This window comes from Podarcis raffonei, chromosome 9, assembly GCF_027172205.1.
Source record: "Podarcis raffonei isolate rPodRaf1 chromosome 9, rPodRaf1.pri, whole genome shotgun sequence".
Lineage (NCBI taxonomy): Eukaryota > Metazoa > Chordata > Lepidosauria > Squamata > Lacertidae > Podarcis > Podarcis raffonei.
Genome location: NC_070610.1, coordinates 6,585,801 through 6,606,788, shown reverse-complemented (window position 1 = coordinate 6,606,788; position 20,988 = coordinate 6,585,801). Strand labels below are relative to the sequence as shown.

Genomic DNA, 20,988 nt, shown 5'->3' with positions numbered 1-20,988 from the left:
TCCACTGCGTTCCCGAAGCCATTTTTACACCTGAAAACCAGGACATGCCAGGAATTTTCCTGACATATGGCAAGCCTAACTGAGACACATTCTCATGTACCAGGCCACAAATCTCCTGAGTTGCTGGGCCCGCTGCCTCCATCACCCTTTCATTCTTTTTCCTCATGGAGAAGGGCCATGGCTGAGTTCGTAAGTGAATCTGCTTTGCATGCAAGAGGTCCTGGGTTCAACGTCTAGCATTTCCAGGTGAGGCTGGGAATGTCCCCTGCCTTAAACCAGGGATGGCCACCGACTTGGATGGCTTTAAAAGAGGATTAGTCAAATACATGCAAGAGGACTACAGTGGTACCTCAGGTTACAGACGCTTCAGGTTATATATGCTTCAGGTTACATACGCTGCTAACCCAGAAGTAGTGCTTCAGGTTAAGAACTTTGCTTCAGGATGAGAACAGAAATCGTGCTCTGGCGGCGTGGCAGCAGCGGGAGGCCCCATTAGCTAAAGTAGTGCTTCAGGTTAAGAACAGTTTCAGGTTAAGTACGGACCTCCGGAACGAATTAAGTACTTAACCCGAGGTACCACTGTATTGATGGTTACTAGCCATGAAGGCTACGCTCTGCCTCCACAGCTGGAGGTAGCAATCCTTCTGAATGCAAGTTTCTGGAAACTGCAGGAGGAGAGAGTGGCTCTTGAGTTTGAATCCTGCTTGCTGGTTGTGGAAATGTTCAGGGAGGCAGGAGAGCATATTGTTTAATTATATCCTTTCCAACTTGCATTAGCAAGTTCTATAATTTAGCAGAGTAACATTCCCCTTTTTAAACTTACACAGCGGATAGGTTTGCCAGGCTTGTTTAAGCCTCTAAAATAAGTTTCCTGGTAATTCCCCTTTTATTCCCTCCTAAAAAGAATAGACACAACACAGTCTTGTATAAAAGAGTTTACTCACTCATTCTGTTCACAGATGGATCCCAGAAGGCAGACTTAAGTTACAAAATATATACACCTGGAATCTATCCCATAGGGGGATAGTTCCTTTGTCCTCTCTTGGCCAAGATAGCATCTCAGGCTGATGCTTCTTCTACGAAAGCAAAATAGAGAAGAGAAGAGATGCGGTGGCCAGTCCTGTGCTTTTGTTACCTGCACAGGTGAGGTCACACCCACCTCTGGTCACATGTAGAGGAAATTTGTCCCAGCACAGGAGGAAACAGGAAGTTTATCTCCTAGCTGGACAAACATCCCTCTTCATGTCTAAACATGTCCACTCTAGGAATGTTGCTTTCGACTGCTCTGTGTTTCAACCCCACACTGGTTTCCCACAGACAACTGTTTAGCCACTGTGAGAGCACAGTGCTGGACTAGATGGGCGACTGGCCGGATCCAACAGGCTTTTCTTGTGTTACGTTTTTCACCCTTGAGAGTAGCTGACACATGGACCGAACGAGTCATACGGCAGCACCTTATGTTTCTATGAGGCACTGTCAACATTTCCACAACCAGAACCCCCCCCCAAAAAAAAAAAACTGACACAAAATCTGCATTTGCATGGTATGAGCTACCAATTGGGGGGATTTTATTACATCTAATAGAAACAGCACTTTTGATCCTACATTTCTTTTCCTTGCTCGCTGTCACTTTAAACTGTTTTAACCAAGTAACAAATTGGGGTTTTCGGGTGGTCTTTAGAAGAAGAGAAACACACAAAAGGCAATCCCGACTGATAGCAGTAGAATTAAACACCCCGTCATGCGATGCAACTTGCTTTAAAGTGTCAGGTTCTGACAAGTCCCTTAGTGCCCAGTGGGTTGTAGAAAGGTGGGGAGAGAACATAAATTAAACTGATAATGTGTGACGATGGAAAGAGAGACGCTCTTTCCCTTGGGGTGGAGGAGAGCAGTCTTTTGCCAGGGCATCTGGGCATCTACTCTCTGACAACAATGGCTGTTGTTGTTTTTTTGTCACTTTGCCTGCAGAGTGGTGATATTTGTTGATCTTGTTTTATTTATGAATCGCTTCCCAGGTCGCATCTCAAAGCCATGTAGCAATAAAGAATGTGTATTAAAAAATCTGCTATGTTAAAATGAATTAGAACCATTTCATATATTGCAAACAGCTTTAAATCCAATGTAGTCATACCTCAGGTTACAGATGCTTCAGGTTGCATTTTTTCGGGTTATGGACTCGCCGAAACCTGGAAGTACTGGATCGGGTTACTTCTGGGTTTCGGCAGTCGTGCATGCGCAGAAGCGTCAAATCGCAACCCGCGCGTGCACAGACTGTGGGTTGCAAACGCTGCGGGTGGTGAACGTGCCTCCTGCATGGATCACGTTGGCAACCTGAGCGTCCACTGTACCCAGATGCAGACTGGGATTAATGGGGTAAAAAAAACCCCAACCCTCTGCTTCTTGAAAAAGGCACGAAAAGAGATGGTGCTGCTCTGATAATATGTAATGGGTAGAGGCTGCCACACTGAGGACCCAGCTCCTGCGCCAGACAGTGCAGGCCTCCTGCAGAGGTGAAGTCCCACTCCAGCAAAGTCCAGATATCAGGTGAGTATATAGGGACACACACAGAAAGATGCTTTATTGTGATTCCTGCATTGTGAACGAGATGACCCTAACTCTACAGTCCTGTGATTCTCAGTTTCTCATTTTTTCCATCTTAAGTTTAATTCTCCCCATTTCCACATCCCTTTGCACATATTTTTTAAGCCCTCATGAAAATCCATCAGCTGTTTAGTATGTAGCTCTCCTAAAATGAAATTTTTTGCATGCCTTCCCCCCTAAAATACACAGTTCTGGGCAATTCCCCCATTATAACACATTTCTGTGCATGTGATACTCCAGAATAATAGCATTTCTGTACACACTACTAGACCAGAAAGTGCAAAGACTAAGCTTTGGGTCATGTTTTGCTTTTGAAAGTGTGAGTTCAGTAGGTTCATCTTTCAAATTTCTCCCTCATTCCTAATATGAAGTGAGCCAATATTTTAGGTGTTCTGGTTACAACATGTATATTGTGGGAATGTTCAGGGAGGCAGGAGAGGATATATTTTTTAATTATATCCTTCCCAACTTGTGTTAACAAGTTCTACAATTTAGCAGAGTAATATTCCCCTTTTAAACTTTCACAGTGGATAGGTTTGCCAGGCTTGTATAAGCCTCTAAAATAAGTTTCCTGGTAATTCCCCTTTATTCCCTCATAAAAAGAATAGACACAACACAGTCTTGTATAAAAGGATAAAATAGTTTACTCACACATCCTGTTCACAGATGGATCCCAGAAGGCAGACTTAAGTTACAAAATATATACACTTGGACGCTATCAGGCTGATGCTTCTTCAACAAAAGCAAAATGGAGGAGAGAGAGATGGCTGCCTCCCCTGTGCTATTTTGTTACCTGCACAGGTGAGGTCACGCCCACCTCTGGTCACATGTAGAGGAAGTTTGTCCCAGCCCAGGAGGAAACAGGAAGTTCCAACTGGCTGATCCAGACATCCTCTTTTTATATCCACTCTAGGAGTGTTGTATTTGACTGCTCTACTCTATGGTAGTCATCTTCAAATATCTGAAGGGCTGTCACACAGGAAATGGAACAAGCTTCTTTTCTGCTGCTCCAGATGGGAGGACCTGGACCAATAGATTCAATAGATGACAAGAAGTGAGATTCTTCCTATATACTAGGAAGACCTTTCTGGTGGCAAGAGCCATTCAACAGTGGAAGGGACTCCCTTGGGAGGTTGTGAACTCTCCTTCCTTTGAGGTTTTAAGCAGAGGTTGGATGGCCATCTGTCAGGGACTTTTTAGTTGTGACTCCTCCATAGCAGGGGGTTGGACTAGATGACCCTTGGGTGCCCCCTACAATCTATAACTCTTTGTTTCTATGAAATAAAAGAGGGCTAGGATGATATGAGCTTCCCCTTTTGTTTTGCTGCTGTCCAGCTCTCTTACAAGACTTTGGAGATTTCAGGGTTTGGGGTGAAGTCAAAGTGGCATAATATAGGGTCTGGCTCTGATAGGCAGTGGCTCGTGCCCCCCAGAACCCCCCCACTCCCATCAGAACAACACTACACAGACCAATCGTTGTTGCTGTTACCACAAAAGCAGGTGACCAGGCCACTGGTACGCCAATATTTTGGAGAATTTGCAGCTCAGCCCTAAAATAAATCTGAGCCTATGTGAGAGCAAAGAGGCACCCCTGCAAGGAAGTTTTTGCTCTTCTCTGTGTTGAGCTCCCTAGGGACTGAGAGGCCGCAATGGGGGTGGGGAGCCTGGGGCCTCTTCAAGCCCATCTGCCCCGCATGGCCCAGGGATGATGGGACACGGACGTTTGGCTTTATCTGACGGGCGACTGCGGGGCTCCCGCTTCTATGCCTCTTTACATCCTGGCAAAACAGATCTTTCTCTCTCACACGCTCGTTCTCTTTTTTATAAATTTTTATTAATTTTTTAACATATCATTTTCAACAGTAATTAAACATACTTTTACATCTTATACAATTTTTTGACTTCCATCAATCTCGTCTGAAAATTTTCCAGTCTGATCTCTTAGTATACATTTCTTGCTTTCCCTTTTACATTTAAGTCTCATAGCTGATATCTCTATTCTTTTTCTACTTTGTAACGTTTCATATATTTCTCCTTACAAAACTTCTTGTCGTCCTACTAGCGTAATTTGTTGATTACAGTTGTTCTTCAAATAGTTCATATACGTCTTCCAATCTTCTGTGAATCTCTGGTCCCACAGATTTCGAATCCTTCCTGTCATTTTATCCAGTTCTGCATAGTCCATTAATTTTATCTGCCGTTCACCTCACACGCGCATTCTCAACAAGTGCTGTTTTTCACAAACATCTTCATCCTCTTAGTGGAGTGTGTGTGTGTGTGTGTGTGTGTGTGTGTGTGTGTGTTTAGTCTTCGTCCAGCTGAAATGGCTTCCTTAGGTACTGTTGCCAAGTTATAATTTATTTATTCATAATACATTGATGAGCCAGTAAGTAAATCACATTGTGCATGTTGGAGTTAACTCTTTATTTGCAAGACCAGGATCTGCACAGACATGATAGAATGTCAGGCCTAATGAGCTCATTCCTGGTGGGTCCTGCCCTATGGATCAGTTGCTGAGACTGAAAGCCCCTAACTCCCCACAGTTGTCTTAAGTCTCTTCCTTTCCAGGGCTTTCCCCCAAGTAATCGGAGACTGTGCCTCTGTGAAGCTAACCTCTCCTCTGCTCTCTTCTTGCCTCTCCCCCCTTCTGGGAGACCAAGGGGGTAATGAGCTCATTCTTAGGATATACGGTTGTCAGCGCTGCCCGAGGTCCCAGCTCACAGAAGACCAACGCTGCTTCGTTGTTTAGTATAAAAGTCTTTATTGAAGTTCAGTTTCACTTCCACAGGCGCAGCATGCAACGCTACGTCTCTAACCTTAGACCGCCGAAGCTCCATCTGAATCTCCTCCCCCCTGACACCAGTTTAAGATTCTAGCCTTGCTCCACCTCTTCCTTTGTTCTTTTCTCCTCTGGGTCCGCCTGCCCGTCGGGGTCTCTCCCTTCCTAGACTCCTCTGACTCTTCCCCCTCCCTCTGTCGGGCTTTAGGACCTGGCTCCCAATCCGGGTTTCCTGCCGTCCCGCGCGCCTGTACATTTGAACTTGGCGCGCGCGCCGAGCCTCCCACTTTCCTTCTGACCATTACACTGCTGTCACTACTCCCTCCTTCGGGGAGGCTAGCTGGAACTGACCTCCCCTCCGTTTCCCCACTTTCCGATTGGGGCGTGGTCAGCCCTGACTCATCTTCTCTCCCTGCTGGAGAAGAGGCTGGCCCTGACACATGTGACTCTTCCCCCCCACTGCGCTCTGGTGGGGGAGCTGGTCCTGATCCCCCGCTGCTGCCTTGGGAGTCCCCGCTGGCCCCCTGCTTCTGGTGCGTCCCCCCTGGGACCCCCCTTGCCCTCACCATCGGCGCCCCCTTCTGGGAATCTTCTGATTCGCTGGAGAAGCTCATGGAATCTCTCGGGTCACTGTCATACTCCCCTACGCTCCCCTCGGATCCCTCCCCTTCGCTCTCCATTTCCTCTCTCCCCTGTGCTTCTGCTCCTGAGCCCCTGACAACGCTAGTTCCGTTCCATCTTAAAAGGGTACAGGCATGACTGTTGTGTGTCACATGCCTGTTTATTTCCAGCACAGATCTGCTGGGAACTTCCGCTTGTATATAGCTTTTGCATTGCTGCTGTTTTGCTGGACACGAAAGGAAGCAGACATGTTTTTTCTTTTGTTCCTGCTGCTGAATAAAATGCTGTAATATACAGTCATACCTCGGGTTGAATGTGCTTCGGGTTGAGGGCGTTTGAGTTGCACTCCACGGCAACCCGGAAGTAACGGAGCGCGTTACTTCGGGGTTTCACCACTCGCACATGCGCAGACACTCAAAATGACGTCACGCGCATGCGCGGAAGTGGCAAAAAGCGACCCGCACACGTGCAGACGCGCCGTCACTTGTTACGTTCGCTTCAGGATGTGAACGGGGCTCCGGAACGGATCCTGTTTGCATCCTGAGGTACCAGTGTATACTGCTTACACATGGCTCTGTCTGCCTCTTCTGCTGTGAGAAGATTTATTCACTCTGCTGATAGAGCGTGCACGGGTCTCTAAATGTATCTGAGGCTCGTGTCACTGACTGATGCTGTTCCAAGGGAGACAGGTGATTGTCCAGCTGCTGGCCGGTGGCTGGAGCCAGCTTGGGGCCTGCCTGATGCCCCCGTCTACCCGGCAGTATCCCAACACTCATTGCAGCAGGAGGGGAGGACACTCGTGCCTCTTCACCAGCCCTACTCATCTCTGCCTCTTGGCCTCCCTCCTCTCCTGATTCAGCTCCAGCTCCTGATTCCTGACTTCTTTCTGCCACAGACTCTCCCCACTGACTAAGCCCTGTTATCTCTTAAGCTTCTGACACCCCTTCCTTGTCTTCTCCTTCTGACCATTCATTGTCTTCCCACTGCCACTCCCCTTTTTACTCTGAGGAAAGCTTACTTGAATGTTGCCCGCTGCTACTGAGCGAGATGGGCCCAGTGGCTGGGCCCAAATTAAGGCAGCATCCTGCCATCCGCTGCTTGTAGGCCAGGGGATGGACCAGTGGGGTTAGAAGCAAGTAAGTGAGCACGCAAACAAGTGAGCGAGGAAACAACAAGCAACTCCAGCAATCCTGCAGCTGTGTTAGCTTGCACATATAAGAGCCGTTGTGATTACAGTAAGGGGGAGGGGGAAGATTATTACAGAAGGAAATGAAAGGCTAGTGCCTGAATGGAGGTGGGTTGTGGGCTCTCCATTATTCTCTGCCAGGTTCCTTCCTGCCCTAATCCCCCTCCTCTTTGGCTCAGCGTCGTTAGAAAATCTTGATTGCTGCAGAAATTACAGAGGAGTGATAGAATGACTGCCGAATGGAAACGGACTGAGCCAGCCTCGCTTTGTTAGGCAGCTAATGAGTGGAAGACAGCAGGGCCAATGCAAAGCGGAGCAGAACATGCACACACAGAGACATTGAAATGAACGTCTTTGTGGAAGAACATTTGTCCGTTCCCACTCACTTCTCCCAGAGGAGGGTTTAGGAGAGAGCTAATTGAATTAGGAGCATGTAGCCAACCTGCCCTGTCTTTGTCAGGCAAAAAGTGGGGTGGGGTGCGGGACTGGAGACATCTGTATCCTTCCTGCCCACCTTGGGCGCCATCTGTGCGCTTGGTGTCATTTGCAAGGAGCCTGATAAACTGTGCATTTTGCATGAGCCTCTTCTTCCCCACGATGGTCTGCACAAACTGGGGCGTGACTGCCGCCCAGGCCCACTGCTTTGGATGCCAAGGGCGCTCAGCCAAGGTCAAAGGCCTCCCAGCCGAATGAAATGTGAAGGCCCAGAAGATCCGGCTGGTGGAGTTAATAAGGCGCTGGTCAACAAGGGCATCAGCAGGGCATCCCCCTACCACCATTTGGGCAGTTCCTCACTCTACACATCATTCTCGTGAGCACAGACTCCAGGGATGGAAGAGGATCTGAGTGAGAGAAGAAGCAGGACAAGAAAAACGCAGTCCTTCTTCACAAAGCATGTAGAGGGACTTCCAGAGCAGCACGCCTACAGTCGGGTGGGGATCTGTGCTCCTGCTGCCTCGAGGCAGACCCAGTGTTGGAGAGAGGCAGAAACGGGCGACAAGGCGTAAGTCACCCGACCTCGGGGGGGATCCTGAGGGCAGAGCCCATGGCAGCGTGATAAGGGGTCTCCCAAAGCGAGAAAACAAAGTATATAGCCAAGAATGAGGCATGACCTCCGCACAAAAGGGTTAATTCCCTCTCCGACACAAACACCCCAAAACCTGGCGAGGCAGTGCCAAACTCTCCCAAAAGAGAGAGACTGTTAAAAACAAGATGTTTTACTCCCAAAATCGGAGGTAGAGAACTTAAAATCTTTAACAACTCCCCACTAGCGAAGATGGGCAGCAAGGGAGAGACGAGATAAAAAGCTCTTTTAGACACAGAGTTTGGCTTGAAATAAAGAGGGGATGGCCACAGCACAGCACAGACAACTCCTGTTATAATACCCCACAAAGAGTTTGTTAGGAGCAAAAACAAACACCCCAAAGATTTAAGGAAATTGCGATAAGAAAGAGCCGGAGATTTTTTGGGAGGGGGGCAGAACCTAGCTATCTGCAACATGATTGGTCAGTTAAATGTTTTTATTTATTTCCTTGATTTAGGGGGGCACCTGCCCCCCCATCTGGCTACGCCCATGGGGACCGCCAACTTGGAAGACTTTGAAAGAGGATTGGACAAATTATTGGACAAGAGGGCTATCATTGGCTACTAAACCACGATCACTATGCCTCTACAGTCTGAGGCAGCCCTAATGAGGCATCACGGCCTCTAGTCACGGCGGCAGGAGGCTCCGAGGGCCACTTTGCCACCAGCCACCCGCAGCGGCCAATTTGGCGAGTTAGGGATGCATTACAAGGAAATGAGTCGGACGCATTTGCTGGGCACGTCAACAAATGCCGAGGGAGCTGGTGGAGATTGGCTCCTTTCGGGAATGATGGAAGTTTTTGCGCTCGCTGAATCCGCTCCAATTAGAGAGCCACCCCTGTTTGCTTAAGGACCATCTGCCGAGTGTCGTTTGTTTGTACCATTGATGAGCTTCAGGCAGCAGCTTCTAATTGATCTGTCGGGCCCTGCCAAGGGAGGAGAGGCAGCCGCTCCCAAGCCAAAAGCAAGGTGTCCAACCTTGTCGCTGATCTGGGGCGGACAGTGATAGGAGGATGTGATGGCTTATTCCACGGGTAGGCAAACTAAGGCCCAGGGGCCGGATGTGGTCCAATCACCTTCTAAATCTGGCCCCCAGACAGTCCGGGAATCAGCGTGTTTTTACATGAGTAGAATGTATGCTTTTATTTAAAATGCATCTCTGGGTTATTTGTGGGGCATAGGAATTCGTTGGGTTTTTTCCCTTCAAAATATACTACGGCCCCCCACAAGGTCTGAGGGACAGTGGAGCAGGTCACTGCTGAAAAAGTTTGCCTTATTCTTTGCAAGAAAGGGGTCTGTGCAAGCACATACATGTGTACTAGAATTTCCCAAGTCAGACGTGGACACCTTGTGTGCTTGTTGTGTGACAAGCCAGTGTTCACCAATTGATGCTTTTTCTGCTAACTGTTAAAGACCCAGCAGTCCAGCTAGGAAAATCAGTTGGCAATCTTTGAGACCGAACTGAGACCCTAACTTTCTAAATGCAAACTGAACTGAATTTCCCCCCCTCCCAATTTCCCTCACATTCTGATTCTCCGTTGACCTTGTCTCCCGGTCCTGCAGACCATCAACGCCCTGTAGTCCAGCCTTGACAGTTTTCCACAGAAGTGTCAGATGTTTTTGAATAAAGCTAACGATATTGATGGTTGTCATGATTTGATGATTAGTTTTACAATTTTCAAAACAGCATCTTCATCTATACACAGGTTTCAGGGCTCTGTACGTAAAAAATGCAACTAGTCCTATACAGTGGTACCTTGGTTTAAGAACAGCTTGGTTTATGAACAACTTGGATTAAGAATGCTGCAAACCCGGAAGTAGGTGTTTTGGTTTGTGAACTTAGCCTTGGAATAAGAACATGTTTCGCTTCCTGTTGAGTGTGTTCCATTTGTAAACTGAGTCCCCCACTGCTATGGGAAAGCACGCCTTGGTTTAAGAACGCTTTGGTTTAAGAACGGACTTCCGGAACGGATTATGTTTGTAAACCAAGGCACCACTGTAATATTGATACAAAATATTAACCATTATCCATGCAATAATGAATATTGTAATGTTCTGCATTTCTTATTGCACAGAGGCCAGACCTGTTTTTGACATCATCCACCACAGATGGCCTTCCTGTCCTGGATCCAGAACTGGTGGGGCAGCTGGGGACTATCATGGAGCCCTGGACAAGTATGGTGCCCCGAAAAGAGGTGAGTGACTCCTTTTCCTTGAGCTACGTGAGATATGGGAAGGTCTAGCGACAGGGCTACAGAGCTGTATTTCCCTTGAAGTTAGAAATCACTGGCAACTTACGGTGCCTTTGCAACATCTAGTAAAGGTAAAGGTACCCCTGCCCGTACGGGCCAGTCGTGTCCCACTCTAGGGTTGCGTGCTCATCTCGCTCTAGAGGCCGTGAGCCAGCGCTGTCCGGAGACACTTCCGGGTCACGTGGCCAGCGTGGCGAAGCTGCAGCTGGCGAGCCAGCACCAGCGCAGCACATGGAAACGCCGTTTACCTTCCCGCTATAAAGCGGTCCCTATTTATCTACTTGCACTTAAGAGTGTTTTCGAACTGCTAGGTGGGCAGGAGCTGGGACCGAACGACGGGAGCTCACCCCGCTGTGGGGATTCGAACCGCCGACCATACGATCGGCAAGTCCTAGGCGCTGAGGTTTTACCCACAGCGCCACCCGCGTCCATTGCGATTTGCAAGTACAAAAGCAGAGCACATGGAAAGTAAGCGCATTCCTGAAGCAAGCAGCTCGACTGCTAGAACTGCGTCAATTTATATTTTTTTATTTTTGCAATAATTTTTATTAAGGTGTTCAGTCCTGCAATACAATATGAAAAAGGGAAACAGATACTAAAAGAGAGGGAAAAGAAGCACGCAAACAGCAGGGAGAGGATTAAGTACATATATCTGAGGCAGTGGACTCACCTGGAAAATATATATTCCAGGAGAAGTGACAAGAGCTTATTTCTGCAATTGAGCGTGGTGGCAACTGATGCAGGTGCCTTTTTTCCCTCGTGTGTGTGTGGTCAGATGGATGGACGTGGGATGGGAAGACCTGCACTGTTTTGTTGCCCTGCCTCTTTCCTTTGCTTCTTTGGATTTGGCGGCCATTTTCTCTTGTGCCATGAACCTCACAGCAGCCATTTTATGACTGGCACCCATGGCACTTTCTCAGAATTCCAAATGTGCCCGCTACCCCCCCAAAAAAAGTCGGATGAAGAGCGAATGCAGAGCTCTTTTCAGGGGCAGGGGCAGCACAGACATGCTCCTCCACCAACTGCCTGAGCAAGGTCTGTCTTGTTTCTAGAAACTCAGATCTCCATTGCAGGCCAGGCATCCATTGCAGGGATCCATCACTGGGCATGTGCCAAGGTCCACATTCCTCTGTGGGGCCCACTGTTGACTCTGTGCACCTCCCAGCACTCCTCCTTCTCATCTGCTCACCTGCCCTGCTGGATCAGGCCCCATCACAGGGGCCAACCAGATGGCCATTGTGGGAAACCAGCAAGTAAAACAGGAGCACAAGAGCCTTCTTCTCTTCCAGCAAGTGGTATTTGGAAGCACTGCTACCTGTGACCACGAAACACAGCAGAGCTATCGTGACTGATAGCCGTTGGTCACAGAATCCCAGAATTACAGAACTCTAAAGCTGGAAGGTCCCCCTGCCCCCAGGGCTCATCTAGCCCAACTCCACCGCAAAATAGGGAACAGGGAAAGACTCTATGACAGGTGGCCCTCCAAACTGCATCAAAACCTCTAGGAGAGTCCACTGCCACCTTCAACAGCCCCCTCCATGAATTTGTCCAATCCTCTTGTGGCTTAGGGCCCTCGTATTTACGGGACCGCCTCTCCTGGTCCATGAATAATCACAGTTTAGAGGTCCCGGGCCCTAAGGAAGTCAGATTATCCTCCACCAGGGCCAGGGCCTTCTCAGTGATGGCTCCGACCTGGTGGAATGCTCTGTCCCATGAGACCAGGGCCCTGCAGGATTTAAGATCCTTCCGCAGGGCCTTTAAGACAGAGCTATTCCACCTGGCTTTCAATTTGAACTTAGCCTGATCTTTTATTCCCCTTCCTTCCCCCCTCCCCTTTTTATGAAGATTCCCCGCTCTGGGATCCCACAGCTAATTCTCCCCTGGTCTCCTCGCTGGCCCAAATAGGACTAATTTAGCCAGCTAGCCCTGGTGATCATCTAATGTTTATTGGATGGATTTTCCCCCTAAATTGATTTTAGAATTCTGAATTGATTGTTCACGTTTTATACTGTATTTTATGCTGCTTTTTTGTTGCATCGATTGTTTTAAATTTGTTGTTAGCTGCCCTGAGCCCGGTTTTCTGAACCGGGAAGGGCGGGGTATAAAAAAAAAAAGATTATTGTTATTTATTAAAGCCTTCTAGGTTGGTGGCGAGTTCCACAGTTTAACTCGGCACTGCGTGAAGAAGGACTTGCTTTTCTCTCTCCTGATAATATAATTTGAGAGGAGAGGAAGCAGGTTCCTTTATCTTGCTGTCCACGCTGCCTTGGTGGGGTGGGGGGAGCTGAGGGCAAACAAATGGAGGAAGCAAAGGGAGAGTCGGGGGGGGGTCTTTCTCGGGAGGAGGGACCTGCTCAAGCCCCCCCCCCCCCCTCAAAACCTGGAATTGACAACTGGTAGCAGGTATTGTACTCTGACCCCATTAAAAAGAAACAGCAGCCCATGGCTGTCTGTATGAGTTTCAAGGCTTCCGGCACAATAAAGAGTATTCAGTTCTGAATCCATTTAGCTAATTCTTTGCTATTACAGCTGCATTAGTCTTTAGACCCCAGGCTTTCCCCAGAACTCGTATCTTTCAGGACTGTGAATATACGGCTGACTTCATCAAACCTGGGGGATTGATAAAATCGTTACTAGTGCCTCAGTCACTAAGTGAAGGTCTCGCACACTTCATCCGTCTGGATTTTAAAAAAATAAAAATAAAATAGCATGCCATTAAAATCTGGTTATTAAATGCCCAGGAAGAGGAACAAAGGGTGCAATGGCAACGGCTGCATTTTTAAAAGCACTTTAAAAACGGGGAATTTGCACACAGCAGAATTTGACATGTTTGCATCCTTGGCCCAGATGTTCCAGAGCAGCCACAGATCTGGGTTTGCCACAGTTGCTGTCTGAACCAGAGAGTGGTAATCACAGAGCTCTGCAAGCGTTGCCCTAATAAATGTGTTTGTGAGGAGAGAGAATGAAATCTTATAATTATGGTGATTATTTTAATTTATCACACCCCTTTCATCCTAAGGTCCCAGGGCAGGCTGAAATCATTTCAAGTAAATAACACTGAATAAAAATAACAATAAGGTCTAATGAAAAGTAACAGTTCATACAATAGCTTATATTGTATTTAGGTTTTCGGTCTTTCTGCATTATAAAACTTCAGGATAAGGATGGTGAAAGCATGGGTACTGGGTGCCCAGGGGTGTGGTTGTGTGTGAGAGAGTGAGCATTCACATGGTTTGGTTTATCCTCCTCCCCATTTCCGACTCTAAATTTATCCTCCAAAGCTTTTGCTAGCCTCCCCGCCACCTGCAAGCACAAGAAATAAAGGGATCAAACAGCTATTTGCATCCCTCCCCAAATGGCTATTAGCAACGTGGGGGGGGGGGCGTGTAGGGTATTTAGATCAGGAAAAACAATGCAGCTAAATTGGAGCCGCCTGCCCCAGTGGCTCCACAAAGTTAACAGCAGGTCTAGAGGTTGTTAAGCACCGCCCCCCCTTCAGAGCCCCTTCCCCATATTTAAGCAGCAGTGTGAGGCTGTGACTTACTGACTTTTTCCTCCCACTGCTTTGATTGAAGACTTTAAAATCTTATAAAACCATGCAGAAGATTCCTTAGTAAGCTGTGCGTCAGTGGAGCTTGTTTCTAGAATGATTTTGGATATCTGCATTAAGTTATGCAACTGTGAAGGTTCAGGGTGGTATGTGTGAATAGAGATTCTTTCGGTGGGTTTCCCCCATTATATCTGGTTTTGTGTGCTCTTCTTTCTGCCCCTCCTCCCAAAAAGCACAGTTTCTCTATAATGCAGAAACTAATGCTTGCATCTGCAACGTGTTGATTTAAGCAATGGATTGATTGTAATGCAAAACCACGACAGCACTGTTTCCTCTTCACAAAGCAACATATTTTTTAATGCTGCAGAGGAATTTGTATGGGTTTAGTGCATCCTGCTACCTTCATTGCGATGCTGCCGCCTGCTTGCTAACCGCTGGCTCTCTCTCAGCTTGTGCAACAAGCACATCCGTGGCTTTGGGTTCTCATTCCACTTGCGTGGCGAGTTCCCGCCCCCCCACCAGGATAAATAAAGACACGAGACACCATAGTTTAAGGTTAAATGGGCGAATTAGGCCACAACTTTATTGAATTCAGGAATGAGAGGCATTGGCTTAGGCATTGGTCCTAGCGGCTATCCGGCTCCAGCCCATTTGCTGGAGACACGGGGAAGGGTTAACACTATATCGGGGGAGTCTCCTGCCGAGGCACATCGACTAGGAGCTCCCCCGGGTCACCGCTCTGGGGCGTGCCTTTGGCCCACACCTCCATAGGCTTCGGACAGGGCCACGCCCCCCCGGAGTCCTTTAACGGACCACCCTTCGCTCACTGGGGGGAGGTGATGGCGTTCCTCCCCCCCCCCCACATCCTCTTAACCCCTTCCGCCAATGCCGAAAAGTTGTGACGAGTTGCTAAGAGGTAGGCGAAAAACCAAATGGCTGAAATTGCCAATTGGGAAAAATTCCTACCATGCCCCTTGCAGCGACAGACCGAAGTCCATAGCAAAGTCAGAGACCTACCTAAAGCCTACCTAAAGGGAGGGAGGGTGGGAAAATGTGGGGGCTAGCCGGCGAAAAGAGGGCGAGCCCCCTCTGTGTCGGCCCTAAATAGGGCAGGTCACGCACCCCCCCCCCAGCCAGCCGATTGGCTGGCTGGGGGGGCAGACACGGCCGGGATTCCCCTGCTCTCACGGGGGCTGAAACCAGCCCCCACTCACGTGGGGGGGTGGGCGTGAAGCCCGCAACCCCACCTCCTGGGCAGGCTGGAAGTGGCTGTGCCAGAACAAAGCTGGCAATAAAATGCAAGAAGCTATTTTTTGCTCCCCCTGCACCCAGCATACAGATATCCAAACCCCACTCACTCAATCTACAGAACTTTTTTGCTTTGCCGTTCATTGCTGTGTGGAGTTAATTTTGACCACGGCTTAATAGGAAAAAAACACAATAAACGACTCGATGCATCGCGGCTGGACAGGAACCAGCCCAGCATGTGAGCGAATGGCGCTCCAGCAGGGGGCCTGCAGCCTAGTAGGTGAGGAAGCCTTCTGAGTAAAGGTAAAGGACCCCTGACCGTTAAGTCCAATCGCGGACAACTCTGGGGTTGCGACGCTCATCTCGCTTTACTGGCCGAGGGAGCTGACGTTTGTCCACAGACAGGTTTTCCGGGTCATGTGGCCAGCGTGACTAAGCTGCTTCTGGTGAAACCAGAGCAGCACACGGAAACGCCGTTTACCTTCCCACCACAGCAGTACCTATTTATCTACTTGCACTTGACATGCTTTCGAACTGCTAGGTGGGCAGGAGCTGGGACTGAGCAACGGGAGCTCACCCCGTTGCAGGGATTCGAACCGCTGACCTTCCATTCGACAAGCCCTAGGCTCTGTGGTTTACACCACAGTGCCACCCACGTCCCTGCCTTCTAAGTAAAAGGTAAAGGGACCCCTGACCATTAGGTCCAGTCGTGGCCGACTCTGGGGTTGCAATGCTCATCTCGCTTTTTTGGCCGAGGGAGCTGGCGTGCAGCTTCCGGGTCATGTGGCCAGCATGACTAAGCCGCTTCTGGCGAACCAGAGCAGCGCACGGAAACACCGTTTACCTTCCCGCCGGAACGGTATCTATTTATCTACTTGCACTTTCAAACTGCTAGGTTGGCAGGAGCAGGGACCGAACAACAGGAGCTCACTCCATTGCAGGGATTTGAACCGCTGACCTTCCGATCGGCAAGCCCAAGAGGCTCTGTGGTTTACACCCACAGCGCCACCCGCGTCCCTGCCTTCTGAGTAGTTCAGAGCAATTGGAAAGTCGGGGCTGAAAGAGATGGTTTTGTGCTCTAGGGTTCGTTGAAGGAAAATGCCCATCTAAAGCAGTACAGGGGGTTGCGGTAGACTGTGTCCTTGATCTCTGATGATGCCAGAGGCAGCAACACCTCTGAATACCAGCTGGTATTCTCCTGGCTATTCTCAGGGCTTTTTCTCAGCCAGAACTTGCTGGAACTCAGTTCTGGCCCCTCTCAGGTGGGCGCCATTGCCATTCCAAGAGAATGTTGAGTTCCAGCTTCTCTTCTTTTGTTAAGAATGCTACCCTCAGTCTGGAAAATGTCTTTTACCCCGCTGCATCCCTTAGGTCTGGTGTGGAAAGCCTGTGCTGGACTCCAACGCCCACCCCTGCCCATTGGCCAGGATGGCTGAGACTGACGGGAGCATTGAGAGGATAGCAGGCTCCCCATCCCCGCTTTAGCCAAACTCATCAGAACTGACTTAGGGCATCTGAAAATAAAGAATACTGTGAGGGTTTTCCAGAGGAAGCCTCCTTTGCTGTTGCTGGGTTTATTTTCTCACATGGCCAAAGCTGAAGACAGACACTTTTATTATTACATGGGCTAGAATTGCAGTGGATGTCTTCAATGTTATCATGGGCTGTAAATGGTATCCCAGCCCAGGACCAGGTGGCCGGGGTGGGGGATGGGAACCACTACAAAGGTCCAAAAGATGTCCATGTATCTTGCTGACAACAACAACAACAACAACAACAACAACAACAACAACAATAATAATAATAATAATAAATTATTAATAATTATATTATTATATTATTATAATATATTAATAATTATAATTAATAATAATTATTCCCCAGCCACTCTGGGCACCTTCCAACCAAATATTAAAATACAGTAATACATCAAACATTAAAAGCTTTCCTAAACAGGGCTGCTTTCAGATGTCTTCTTAAAGTCTGGTAGTTGTTTTTCTCTTTGACATCTGGTGGGAGGGCATTCCACAGGGTGGGCGCCACTACCGAGAAGGCCCTCTGCCTGGTTCCCTGTAACTTGGCTTCTCGCAGTGAGGGAACCGCCAGAAGGCCCTCGGCGCTGGACCTCAGTGTCCAGATAGAATGATGGGGGTGGAGACAAAATACGTATTTCTTGTTCAGTGCACACACCGTTCTGAATAACAGTTTGTGAACTTGTGCCATCAACCAAGCATTTCGGATCATTTCCAACTCTGTACAATTGTTTGCTTCCACACAAACAGTGCGGTGGTGCACAGTCACATTTGTATGTTTTTGTAAGCAAAGTCGTCATGTGATACACATTGTGTGGTATTACACATACAAGTTTAATGTTAAAGTGTATGGTTAGTTCAGCTTATATTTTAGATATTAGTCATTAGGATCTTAATATTTTCACCAGGTATGCATATTTTCATATTTATTATTAACATGAACACAATACTGCACATTTATTTTGTATCCCAAGTAAATATTTTTAGCTGATCTGTCCTTGCTGGGGGGCCTGAAACATTTTCCCCTGGGGTCCAGACCTGCTCTTGGCGGCTGTGTCTTAGCCAACACAAATCTCAACATTGCAGAGAAGTAGGGCAGTTTGCAAGGCCCTCAGCCACAGGCTTGCAAATGCCAAGCTGGGTTCATGCTTTTTCCTTTTTTAGAGAAATGCCTTGTACTCTGGGCATGGCAAATGAGGTTCATCATGAGCTGCAATCTTTCCTGACTCTTCCAACTTTCCTCTTGCGAGTTGAATGACACGGGAGTCCCAGATCGCAGTTTGCATTTTAGATAGAAAACGTTGATGATCTTGCCTGCTGTTAGGAGCAAGAGACAAGAGGCAGAAGGAGAAAAGCAGCTGGTGTGCGAATCTGGCTCTGGGGAGAGTTTTCACACATGTCACTCCAAGCACCTTTCAGCTGCACTCACACTTGTCTGTTTGTATGTGTGAATGTTGGCATCGCGAGAGAGAAAGTGGAATGAGCCTTTGATCAAGGTGCATTTTAGTCAGTGTAGGTTTTATTATAAAATGCATTCAACACACAGCAGCAGCAGCAGCCACCAAGGCCCAGGGCCTAAAGTTCTTATGGCCGTCACTGCTTCCAGTAGCAAATTCAGCTGGTGCGTACTGATGGGTTGGAATCTCTTTGGAGGAAAAAAAGAGGGAGGAGGAGGCGGTACCAATATTCTTTGCGGGGGACCCAGAAGCTTCAGAACCACAAGTAAGAAGGGGGGGAAGCAAATTCACCCCCCCCAAGTCAGTGAGGACTGAGCCTATTCAATAGCCATGGAATGATGGCTATCAGCTGGAAAGGGGGGGAATTTATGGCAAAGGAAACATATATTAGCATCAAATGTGTGCAAAAACGCAGAAAGAAAGAAAGAAAGAAAGAAAGAAAGAAAGAAAGAAAGAAAGAAAGAAACAAACATATGCAGTAATGGGGTGAGCATGGCTAGAGTGTGGGACGTCCACATTCCCAGACTATGCTCTGTCATTTTAACCTGTCAGTCTGCATACTGAAGGGTTTCAACAACTTCCTCATATGGATGAGGGATGGGAGAATACTAGCAGTTCCAGTACCTCTCAACTTCTCATTTCCCACTCACACACTTCCCCACATCCATTTGCATTTTTTAAAAAAAGTCCTCATGAAAATTCATCAGCATTTTCATGCAAATTTCTCTTAATAGGCACATTTTGCCTAATATACACATTTTGCAAAGCACGGTCCCCTAATATAATGCCTTTTTTTCTATGTTACCTTTTCTTTGTGAGCTTCACTAATAGATGCCTCTTTATTCACGTTTTGCCACAGCATAGGCTCTTTTGTACGCATTACATGGCTAGAAGACTCCACTGTAACATTCAGAGAAGGGCCAATTTAGAAGGATGTTTCTATGTTTCAGTTTGCGTGTTGTTTTGGGAAGTGTGGATTAGGCAAATTCACCTATCAGTACACACTGAATCGGCTTTCTGCCTAATTCAGATGTGTATCCATACCCTCCAAATGTCCCGATTTTTCCGAGACTGTCACAAAATTCCTAAATCATGGCTTCTGACTTGATCCTAGGGCGCCTCAATTTCCCCTGGCCAGCAGACAGCTCCAGTCATGGCAGATTGGGAAGGAGGCAGGTGGGCTCTAGGACCCTGCTAGTGGTCTCACACCTTCTGATCCCTCCTCTTGGTGCTTTCTTCAGGCGAGGGAGAAGGGGCTTGCCCAGCCAGGGTGCCCAGTGGCCTCCCCAAGGCAAATGGAAGAATTAATGGGTGCCCAGAAGGCCTCTCCAATCCCTGCCCTGCAGGGCGGAACACCTTTGCCATGTTTCCATGCAGTGTAGAAGTCACTCGAGCTGTCCTGCTCTAGAGCTGGGATCCCATCCTCTCCCCACAGCCCTGCCTTCACCCTCAACAGGACGTTGCCGCAGTGCCCAGTCTTCACAGCGTCCCTGGATGCCACACACATATGGGTCCGTTCTGCACGGGTCCATTGTCAGATAGAAACTGAAAACATTTGACGGGTGACATGGCCAGGCCAGCCTGGGTGAGTGGAGAGGCGTAGAGATCTTTTATCTCAATTTCCTGAGACATTCCCCACTTTTCCTGCTTTGTGTTTCTGCCTTCGGCCTGCTTTCAGGGCAGGGCACAAGGCACTTTGGGAGTTTCCCTCCTTGCTCAAGTCGCACATGTATTCTACAGCTGGAGCAAACCATTCACAGGCATCAGTATTCCTGGCTCGTCTCGCACGCTCCTTAGTAACCTACTGGGGGCTTTTCCAATTTGGAAGACGGTATAGCAAGATGCTGCAAATCTACTGCTGGCCTTGCATGCCACTGGTGCCGCCACTCTGCCAAACTAGAGATTGTCAAGAGCAATCCAGGCAAGAGGCTGTGAAAGTCAGGGTGGCTCCAAGATTCACGAGGCAGGATCTTTTACGCTTGACATCCATTTGCAGTTGTTACAGTGCCATCTAGTGCCATTTAGAATCAATGCGCGTGCATTCAGCAAAAAGCATGCACCTCCCTGCTCCATTCAGGCATTTCTTCTGACATGCAATGCTTGCCATGTGCAGGAGGGAGCAAGGAGAGTTGCTGCTGCCTTCATCTCCGGACTACCGGCTTCCCATGGCCTCCCACTGCGGTTGGCCGCTGTGAGAACAGGAGGTTGAACGAGGTGGGCCACTGACCTGATCCAGCCCAGCCAGGCTCTTCTTATCCTCCCTGTATTTTCCTGACAAAATGCATTTGTCATGCTTCAGTTCTGTGCTTTTATGTGTGATTGAAGAGGCTTGTTACTGGGGATTTTGACCCCCTTCCAGCTGTAATCATCCCTACTGTCGCTCTGAGCTGGAATTGGCTCCTGTTTCAGGGCCGGAGCAACCGAGCAAAGCCCATTTGGCGAGGAGGACAATGGAAGCTAATGCATTTCGTGGTGCTGGATTGCACCAATCTTTTCCCAAGCTTCTCTGCGCTACAGCCCTTAATCCTCTGCGATTAGCTGCCACCTGCCGCAAGGCTTGTTATTACCAAGGTAGAATTTTGAGGCTGATCCCTTTTTGCTGGCTTTCGATAAATGGCACTTTGAAGAGGGATGCCTGAGTAAGACGATCTGGGAGGAGAGTCAGGGAAAGGGGGATGG

At 48.3% G+C, this 20,988-nt stretch overlaps 1 protein-coding gene across 5 annotated transcripts in view; it reads left to right on the top strand.

Annotated features, from left to right (window-relative positions):
• Positions 1-20,988, top strand: part of CCDC33 (coiled-coil domain containing 33) — a 157,133-nt gene that overhangs the window by 82,498 nt on the left and 53,647 nt on the right. For all 5 annotated transcript variants that reach the window (XM_053403599.1, XM_053403600.1, XM_053403601.1 and 2 more), the window contains one exon: positions 10,346-10,465. In XM_053403599.1, coding sequence (XP_053259574.1) covers positions 10,346-10,465 — 120 coding nt within the window. The remainder of the gene's footprint in view (positions 1-10,345; positions 10,466-20,988) is intronic.